Source organism: Seriola lalandi, unplaced genomic scaffold (assembly GCF_002814215.2).
Source record: "Seriola lalandi dorsalis isolate HSWRI2012SDOR001 ecotype SW California unplaced genomic scaffold, Sedor1 jcf7180002054223, whole genome shotgun sequence".
NCBI lineage: Eukaryota > Metazoa > Chordata > Actinopteri > Carangiformes > Carangidae > Seriola > Seriola lalandi.
The window spans coordinates 159,533-170,039 of record NW_019524776.1 but is presented as its reverse complement, the minus strand read 5'-3'; the positions used below and the strand labels follow the sequence as shown (position 1 = coordinate 170,039).

Genomic DNA, 10,507 nt, shown 5'->3' with positions numbered 1-10,507 from the left:
ACACACACACACACACACACACACACACACACACACACACACACACACCACGCACACACACCAAGTTGAACAGTGGTAAAGGATGGATCAGTGGGGAGGAGGCAGGAGAGTCACATCCAGAGGTGAGGATTACAGAGGAATGAGGATGAGCTGCGTGGCTGATCAAATATGAAATAATGAAATACGACGATTTCACACCGAGCGCCGATGCTTCGCGTACATTAGCCCCCCCCCCTCTTATTTCCGTTGCAGGATGACCTGTCAGGTGCTACGTGCGTCTCGATCCACACCAGGAGCAGCGTTGCGTCCGTGTGTCAACTCAGAAGAAATGCCATCTCACCTAAGTGATCTTCTCTCCTACCGGATTTTATATTCCTCAGCAGGTTTCCTTGCCTTGTGATTCCGTGACCGCTGATTGAATGGCTGTCATGACTTGTGCCCTCAGGATTGAAAAGCCACGACAGCAGGATGAAAATCCCTCCTTTGGTGTTTATGCGTCCTTTCAACCTCTCAGCAATCACACCCTGTAATTAGACAGAGAATCGCGTTGAAAATCCACTGATGAAACAATGGAAAGACCTTCAACATATCGACTCAAAGGGTAAGATGCTTTTACGGTTTGGTTTTACAGGAATGCAACACATCTGTGCATTTGAATGTGTTTGAGCAAACCCCAGTTCATACTCAAACGTTGTGTTTGTAGTATAGCTAGGATCATGGATTTACTGACATACACATTCATAGAAAAAAATTAATTTTCTTCACACAATCTCTCTTCATTTGCACTGCAACATCTTGAATGGGTGCATGCTGTACTGAAAGGGCTGGTTTGATTGCAAATAATAATAATGAATAATCAAGTGCTATTCCCTAGCCTAGCTGGCATGAATGAAGCAGCTGCAGTGGCACTGCACATATTTTAAAAATAAATAGGGATTCATTTTAATTTTCAAAAAATGGTGCTGCAAGAGTCACAGGGTGCATGCATTTAATTTTACACTGAAGCTTAGTTATCATGTAATTTTGCTTTATTGTGCTACAATGTAAACAATAGAATTTCCCATGAATGTTCCGAGCAGTAACCTGTTGTGCTGTTGTTGTTCCTTTACTTATCTTTCTTGTTTTTTCTCTGCCATAGGTACAGTGGGTGCTCTGTACTTTTCTGATTATATATACTTATATGTATTTATGAAGTTTATTTTTAAATTCCAGCATTCAGCAATGGTTTCGGATCGTGTTGGACAGGCTTCAGGTTTAACCAGTGTAGACAATAGATATACCTACCTGTAGTTCATCAGATATTTATCGTAATATGTAAGTTCTCAACCTCTCCAGATATTTGTAATTTAGAGGAGTAGCAGAGCAGAGTGATGAATATTCAGAGCTCGTTGATGGATTACACAGACTCTCCCTGGGAGGACACTGCACTATGCCCACAGTGATCATTAGATAGCTGTCCAGTGATACTAGTGTACAGAAGAGCAGTGTAATGAGCGCTCTTATCAGAGGCACAGTTTTTTTCCTTTCAATGTGTGTTTCTAAAGAAAGTCTAATATCTGTAATGTGTTGTCATTTACAGACAAAGATGTTTCCATACTGTGAGTCGGACACAGTTCATTTAAACATTACCATGGGGAGGAGTTCGGACTGAAACACAGGGAGATACAATAACACTGCGGAAAAGAGAGCGAGAGCCTGGAGGTGAAGACATGGTCATCACTGATAGAAACAGCAGCACCCCTGTACCTAAAAAGGAGCCCCAGAAGAAGAAGAGGGGGAAGTCTCGCCCTCATGGCCTTCCCTCTCCGGCACTCTGCTGTGCATGTGGCCTATGCATCATGCTGGCTGGACTCAACATCACTCTGGTGGGAGCATTCGCTTTCAGCACACTGGTGCCTTCTGCCAACCCGCCAATCATCATCGGACCTATCCTACTGCTGGTGGCCTTTTCCTTTTTCGGGGCCTGTTGCGTCTGCAGCCGCCTCCCCCCTCCCCACAGCTCACGTAGGTCTAAGGTGGGCGGCAGGGGCATGGGGTTGATGGGACACGGTGGGCTTACTGGTGGGGCAGCATTTGAAATTGAGACCAGTGAGCACACCCTGCAGGATACTACAGCTGTGCAGCTAAGCCCCACATCCTCTCCTGGATCATCCCGGGCGTCCAGCCCAGAAAAAGAGGCTCCTGATGCGGCCCTACCAGGTTCCTGCAAGCTCTTCACCATGGAGACCAATGGTCCTTCTTCTGTTTCTGCCACCGCAGTCTACTCAGCCTCCACGTCAACAGGAGGAGAGGTGAGGCTCAACCTGCCACGTGAAGAAATGGTCACCTAGCAGAGCAGAAACTCTTCCAAGGACGGAGTGCTGGCAGTGTAAATATCCTTCTGGGTTGAGGGCTTGCTGAGTGTGATTGTGTCCTCCAGTCTACGTAGTGCCATATTTCTGGTTGTGACAAGTTCTCAACAGTATGCTTTTGATTTCTCTTGCTGTGCAGCCAACTGGTAATTAGCATGCAAAATTAATGAAACATCCAAGTATTTGTGGATCGTAGGTTTTGGAATTCAAATTCCTACCTCTCTTGTGCTGTTTTCTTCCAGGTCTTTGTTTTTAACGTGGGGCATTATGCACAGTTTTCCTGTAGAAATCAAACAAAGTATGTGAAACCATAAATATTTTATCTTTCACTGTTACTCTGGTTAGTGGAAACCTCAACTGTGAGCAGTGGTTTGAGAGGGCTCTCCTAGTAAATGTGATTGTTGATTTGTTCTGAAACTTTAAAGATTACATGTGAAAGGTCTGTAGTGAAAACCAGAGTTGAACTGTACAGGTACGTTTGTAGTGACATTTGGCATTTTGTATGCCATTCTCAGTGCTGAACTTGTTTTGGGGGCATAAAATATTATAGGTCACAGAGGTCCCAAAGCAATATTGTGTCACCTGAGATTAAGTTTTTGGCATTTACAGTTGTTTTCACAAGTAAGTGAGTACACACTATTTGTCTACAGCCAATACATTTGTAATGAACAATGGTGCATATAGAGAAGTGTGTTACAGTATATTTTACATGTAACTGTGTACAATGTTGGCTTGAAGAAGCATTATTCTTGTAGTTTGACAAGTTTTGTCATCACACAAACATTAACTGTGAGTATTATGATTCTCACCACATTCTTGGTAGTTTCTGATTTCACATGTGCATTTTTATCCAAAGTACTCGTGACTGTAATCACAGTTTCTAGGTCACATTTTGAGCAATTCCTGTACAGTGTAATGCAGGTAAATTCATGATCCAGGTGCATCCAGGTGTCATCTCGACGAGTTTGTCATCAAGAAATCGAATTTACATTGTGATTTGACACAAAAAGAGCATGCTGTCACATTGTTACACAAATGGGAGCATTCTCATTTTTTGTGTCGGATATGACAAACTTTACCTTGATATATCAGCAGAAATCACCCTCTACTGGACCTATTGTACACAATATGGGAAAGCCACGACACAGTTTAGATATTCAGATTGCATAAAAAAAAAAAAAAAATTGTTCCCCATCACTGTGATGTCTTCTTGTCAGTTATAAACCTGACTGGTTAAAAAAAGACATTCAAACCCTGATTTCCTTTGAAAGGAAAGTTGCCTTAGACTGAGATATCAGGATTAAACTAATGAGGGCTATATAAAAGTGCACAATAGCAGTTTTCTTCAGAAAGCCTTTGATTGGCTCTGGATTTCTATTCCATATTGTTAGGAAAGCCTCAACAGGTTTCTGTTTTTGTGGATATAAGAAATGCATGCAAATAGTTTATAAATGTTCCATCTCAGAAATTTATATGAGGTACCAGGAGAGTGAACTCCTGCATACAGACATACAGCCACTGGCCATTCATTATTTGTGACACAGCGCCTGAAAAGGACCAGTTTCTCTGTCAAAGCTCTCTCTCAAGCCAAATTGGAGTGCTGAGCTTAATTTTGCATGTTCAGAGAACTGAATCATGGGAATGCAAACACCCTGTTGTGAACTTTTGGTGTTATCTGTGTATTTTAATTTGTGTAGCACTTCTACAAAAATCTGGAAAAATGTAATGGATAGAATATTTTTGTGAAGATTATAATTTTGTTTATTTTAAAAGTAACTGATCCAAATGTGAATACTTCAAAAAGATATGAATAAAAAGCCTATTTCAGTACAACATGAGGTTGCTCATTATGTATGTGTGGCATGACACCACGTACTTACTACATTGCATTTTGTGTCATCATGAAGTGAAATGAATAAAAATGTCCAGCTGGATTTGTTATATATTGAGATTTCAAGCAAGTTCAGTGTGATCTTGTAGGGGCATGATGCTCTCTACACCCATTCACTCCAACAGGGAGTCTATAAAGATTCTGACAGAGCAGTTTGAAAACAGCAAGACATAAAGTGTAAATGGTTTCCCAGATGACAAAGAGATGGTTGGCGACTTTATACTTGAGAATATCTTCATGCCATACCAGCTTCCTATACAACTGTGGAAAAACTCCTTCCAGTGTCGCTCTCGGGTTGCAACTAAACAGGCCTATGATTTTCCTTTTTGCTTAATCTGCTGATTAGACCTATATTCTTGATTAGGTGTTTGCTTTATTAAATGTCAGTGAAATAGTGAAAATGCCCATCACAGCTTCTCAGTTCTACAGTTTGCTAGATAGCTGCAAATCTTAACATATGAGAAGCTGGAACCAGCAAACATTTGCGTTTTCACATGACAAATGATTTTAACACTCAATCCAAAATTAATTTCTTGTGATTTGACTAACTGACTAATCAATTGATTGTTTCAACTATATTTAGATCCACTTTCCTGTTGAAATATAAGATGGGCTGGCTGAAAGGCTGCTGTGAAGAACAGAAAATATGGTCCCATCTCATCAAAATGTCCCTGAGTAAAGAACTCAATATGAGCTTCATGTGTCTCCTCTACAAGTGTTTATGTCTGGATTTGAAAATGTTGCCACTGGAGGGCGCTAGAGCCACACGTATGACATAAATTAAAGTTATATAAAATGCCATTTTACATTAAACCATTAGATGTCAGTAGATCATAACAAGTCTGTAATGGCTATTGTTTGGCCTGTCAGAGAACAAATGGTGTAGTAGATTATTTTCAAGTGATTCTAATGACACTGCAAACTGCTCATAGATTTTTGGTGTGGATAAGAATCATTAAAAATCGCAGTTTTCACAAAGCATTGTTTCTAGAAGTCTGCAAGATAAAAGTCTACATTATGTTTCCAGAAGATTTCTTCTCACTGCCTGAAAACATGACACTTGATTGTGTTAGGCTGTGTTTCTCAGGTGACAGCGCTAATTACATCGATGTTATGAGCGTATCATTTTCAATATTCACCGTGCTGATGAAGCTCTCTTGTGCTCATGAAATGATGAAGGCATAGATCTGTGGTGTCCTACTTTCTGAGGCAGCTCACAGATGACAAAATGGACTCAGGACCTTTTTTCTCTATTAGAGAGGCTCTAAGAACTATACAGACATCAAATTTCACAGTAGAATTGTTGGTAAAACATTAAATTCATAGTTGCACTGAGAGTATTACAACCACTGAGTCTTGGTTGACAGTACAAAAAAGGACATGCTTTTTAAAAAAGAAAAAAAAAGCAAAGCATGTCCTGTTTCCTGAAGGGTTTTAAAATAAGTTTACAGTAAGGATGAGGTAAAAAAAAAAAAAAAACTGTCAGTGAGAGTTTGAAGTAGCAGATGGTGGGTTGGGGCTGGTCACTGTTACTGGATGAGCCAGGCAGGGAACTCAGCCAGGACACTGAGGCTGTCATACATCGGTTGCATATAATGGGATTTTCTGTGATTAAACTTGCATCAGAACAGTTAATATTGCTGGAAAACATGAACACTACTGAGTCTCTATTCCACTCAGCCTCCTTCCATTCCTACCCAAATTTCAACCACTTCCAGGTTTATATTGCGTTACACAAAACATTTACCATGGGGCCACAGTGAAACATGCCCACTTCCTGCATCTTCTGCCTGTTGGCCTTGACTGAAGAGGCTCACATATTAAATGTTTAGCCAGCTGGAGTTTGTGAGATTTACTGCCTTTTGGAGGTGAACAGGTTTGTAGGTAAGCGTCAGACTGAGGAGAATATTTACATGTTTATGCTCTTTAGTGAGCAAAGGTCAGGGAGACGGGTCATGGTTTACCGCTGCAGTTTAGCTTACTTGTCACAAAAAACAAAAAGGACGTAATGTAAATGAACCTTTGCCTTTTGAACCTCCATGTCTCCCTGTGTCCTCAATCTGCTTTTAAAATCCCTTTTATAAGCATTTTATTATGCCTTTCCATTCCTATTAAGCAATATCCAAACGGCTGTTTTACAGCTCCACAGTACAAGCATGCAGACTTCCTTATTGCGTAAATTAAAGTGCAATTCCTGTCTGGCGTGACTGTCTCATGTCAAATGATGGGTAATGATAAATGCTTTCAGCTGACACACTGTCTTATCCTTTGACCTGGCTTACTTTTTTTATCATAGCAGTGATCAGATGTACCCTGTGACTTCAAAATGTTGCCTTTTGTTGTTCCGCAAAGAATATGAACAGAGCAATATGTTTGATTTTCTGACAGAAAATCAAAAAGAAAAACATATAAAGGGACACAGACACACAGGAAACAATGCTGACACTCATCAGACTTCATAATAGTTTATTTGTATGTTGCATCCACATTGATGAATTGCAGGAACACTTTCAGTATCAGCAGTCTCTTTTCAGTATCACTGTGTGTTACAAAACCACAGACAAGGCAGTCGATATGTCACATATTATCGGAGTACAGTCCCTTTTTGTTGACATCTTCCAGCAGATTGTAACGTCACTCTTGTTCACACAGATATCAAGCCATAGTAATGACTGAGACTGATGCTTTGTGATACTAAGATACAGTGCAAACAAGGGGAATGGTCTGGAAATTTCAGCTGTAATCTTGGCGAACATGCACAGCTAACCTCAGATGCAGCCACCGCATGTCTTCTCGTGTGTCATGACGAGATGCTGCACGCTGACAAAACACTGCTGCAGCTACACACACACACAAACACACTCACACCTGCAATCACAAGCATCCCATCCGCTCTAAACCGGTGCATGGCGGATCCTGACGCTCTGTCCATGTGCTCCTGTGTGGATGTACTTGTGTGTGTGAGAACACTCTCAGTTGAATGAGTCGGCAGAGGAGGGGGATGTAGGGTGTAATCAAGCTGAAAAGATTAGGGGAAGACGAGCTGCTGAGGATCTATGAGAGCAGACACTGGTTATATAACCCTAACCTAGTTCACTCCGCTTCCAAAGACAGACTGGGAGGGAGGAGAAGGAGGATTTACTGAACTGGGGTGAATCCTTGTGTTCAGACTAAAATGAACCAGGCCATTGGTTATCTGCATGCACTGTTGGTTCAGATGACAATAGGTGTCAAACTCTTATTGAAACACTGTTTGTCCGGGTCAACAAGGAAGTTATGGATTGCTTCGTCAGAATAAAAGCACTGACTTATTAAGTACAAGAAAATGCATACGATTTGGTTGTTATTGAATAGCCTAAGAGTCCACCTTTGGTTATTACTTCATTGAACCAGTGAGTACAGCAACATCTCTCCATGCAATGCTGCAAGTGAAGTGTTTGCTCAAGATTTGTCTGCAAGTACCTTTGAACACATGATTTGGTCATAAAACATATCAGGCTTGATTTGCTTTCATTCTAAGTGCCGGTAGGGGTTTTTTTGGTCCACCATGTGTTATGCAGGGGCGGACCGCGTGACTGCTGTGTTTCTGTTGCTCTCTGTGACAGGGGCAGTCTGAGGGTGACATGGAGAAGAAAGCTCCTCACAGATCAAGAGTGAAGATACAGTGGATTTCGATTAAAAACCGACGAGGGTCTTAATCGTAATGGTACAGTGCTCTGCATACCAATGACTGCTGACAATGGGTCCCTCGCCGTTCTTAACTCCTCCATTCACCCACAGTAAATGGCAGTTTATTCAAGTGGCCGGCCTGTTGCATAACCTTGCTTTTCACAAGTCTATATGTGGGCCCTGGGAGAAGGAAACATACACAGTAGTGAACAGAGACAGAGTCCCAGTGCAGGTCCATGAGAATATAAAAACACAAGAAAACGTTGCAAATAACACTGTGCTCACCAGGACATAGCTAAATGTGATTGGTATTAATGCAGAGGTGGTCGAATCAATCACTCTTTCCTATATCCAGCCATTAACCAAGCCGATCAATGTTGCTTTTCAGTAATGCTACCATGCACGCAGTGCTTGTTTCTCATCACCTCGACTGGCTGTCTTTGACCTGTTCTGTGAATGTTATCCTTTTGCATGTGTCCCAGTGTTTAACTGAGCTAATCAATAGACAGACTGAAAATAGAACAGTGGTGTGCTAATATTTAAGGGTGACAACTAGACAAATATTTAACTCGTGAGTCCAGCGGGCCAAAGTAACATTTTGTGTTGAGTGGGTTGTGTAGTAAACCCCCCTGACTTGGGACTTGATTTTTGGAACATTGTGTATTTGAACCCTGTTGTCACATCAGGATACTGTATACAGTAAGTGTTTGTATGGCTTATCTCTGATGAGACAGCTGCGTGCTATGGTTAAAGAACGAAACGAGCCGAATGAATGTGGTATTGGGATGTCCTGGGGTGCGAGAACGGTTGGTAAACAACATGTGGTACCACTGGACTCCAGCAGAGGCCCCCCTTTTTCAAAGAAACTCGGTGACAATAAATGAAAACAACTTCTCCACAGCTGACTGCTTCAGACCGGTTTCAGTGCTCCAGATTTATGGGAAGTTGTCATACTCTGAAATTCAACATTACATTGATGTCAGCTGTTTCTGTGTTTGCCTTTATCTCACTGCACCACAGTGATCTGGACATCCCTCGTTTATGAATTTGCAAGTGAATAACCTCTGTTTCATATGCAGTAGTTAAACTTGCATAAAGGAAACTCCCATGATATGTTTTTGCAGAAAAGGCAAATAACTACTTGTCTTTGTCTGTGGGTGCTGTTACGTCTGCTTTTGTGGTTTTGTAATGCCATGATAATAGTCTGCCATGTGGGTCATTTCAGTGGAGAAAGGATGATAGGTACTTTTGTACTCACCTGTGCACTGTGCAGTTCACCACTTAAATATATATTGCATGGAATAATAATGATCACTAAGAGGTTGCAGTTGAGGAATGACCCTTGATTAAATTAAAGGCCTTATCTCAGCATTCCTTGTGTTGCGTATCAGGTATTCACCAAGTCTCCTTCAAATAAATAATGACAGGCTGAGGAGGAGCACATGACAGAATACCCACCACACCAACGCACCACCCGCGGCCACCAGAGTGAGTGGAAGTCCTTTTTCTGCAGGAAGAAAAGACCTGATTTAGTAGTTTGCTCGTAGACACTGGCCACCTGTGGAAGAGAGGAAGCTCTTCTCTCAGTACGTCCGACAGCCTGGTTTTTTAGCAGACAACCAGTTTGCCATGGCAGCGGCTATCTGCACACACGGCACTGTGGGGGTGGCCCATCTCTGTCAGCACTCATTACCATCCACCGCCTTGGTGGATGCCTCTTCCAGAAGTCCTTTAGAAAGAAATAAAAGAGAGATGCTTTACACTTTAATGACTTTCCCACAGTGGCTCTCCAAAACAACAGTTCCCCTTAAATTGCTTTGCCCTGGCTGAGACTGGAGGAGAGTCCCCACTGCTAAACAGAGGAAGGAAAATACTGAGTCCACTGTCTGTCCACTCGGCAAGGCCAGCCAACACGGGGGGAATAATCAGGTCTTTATGTGGCATGGGGCCTACAGCGGACAGCCTCAGTATTGTCCACTCAGTCCCCCTCCCATATCCTGGTTTGATTGTTCCTCTGGATCCAACGCATGGTCACGTTGAGACACCCCCACAACCCAAATTAGGGTTTGTGCATCTACTTCCCCCGACAGACTCTGACCCACCAGCTACTGGGCATCCAGTTTAAAGCAAACAGATGAGGCACGTGTTCTCTCAGATACAGTTTATTAACAATCTTTTTCCAGGTACTTGTTCTTGTTTAGATCTTCTGTTGGCAGGTTTATAGAAGTAAACATTCAGAGCTGTGACTCAAGTGGCTTACTATGATCACATGGCCACTGTGTTCTTCCAGAAAATCCTTTAAAAAAGCTTTTCTGTTTTGTTTAAGTTGACAGAAGAACAAATGGACGATTACCACAGTCTTACACTGCCAGTGTAATTCTGCAAACAAACTCATATACACATTTCTATTAAATGGAAGCAGGAAAGTAATGTCAACAATAGCTGCTCCAAACTTAACATTAAACCCATGATCCACATGTCAGCTCCGCAAGACAAATGTTGATTTCAAAACCAGTTATGTAATCACTGAGATGTATGAAGTGGAGTATACTGGACATGGTTGGTTTCTTTTTCTGACTTTAATCTCCTGAGACTT

At 41.8% G+C, this 10,507-nt stretch overlaps 1 protein-coding gene and 1 long non-coding RNA gene across 2 annotated transcripts; one reads left to right on the top strand and one right to left on the bottom strand.

The window, feature by feature from the left end:
• Positions 1-23: 23 nt before the first annotated feature.
• Positions 24-4,274, top strand: tmem275a (transmembrane protein 275a). Its single transcript, XM_023404120.2, has 2 exons — positions 24-601; positions 1,580-4,274. Exon 2 carries the CDS (start codon positions 1,710-1,712, stop codon positions 2,328-2,330), a length of 621 nt encoding a protein of 206 aa, XP_023259888.1. The 5' UTR covers positions 24-601; positions 1,580-1,709; the 3' UTR covers positions 2,331-4,274.
• A 2,417-nt stretch (positions 4,275-6,691) lies between these two features.
• On the bottom strand, positions 6,692-10,089 carry LOC147819220 (uncharacterized). The gene is made up of 2 exons (XR_015437121.1): positions 8,197-10,089; positions 6,692-8,091 (listed from the first exon to the last, which is right to left on the bottom strand). It is a non-coding gene; the product is annotated as an uncharacterized LOC147819220 (long non-coding RNA).
• Positions 10,090-10,507: the final 418 nt, after the last annotated feature.

Excerpts from the sequence above, each read along its gene's own strand:
- tmem275a (XM_023404120.2), top strand. The coding sequence starts at position 1,710 with ATGGTCATCACTGATAGAAACAGCAGCACCCCTGTACCTAAAAAGGAG.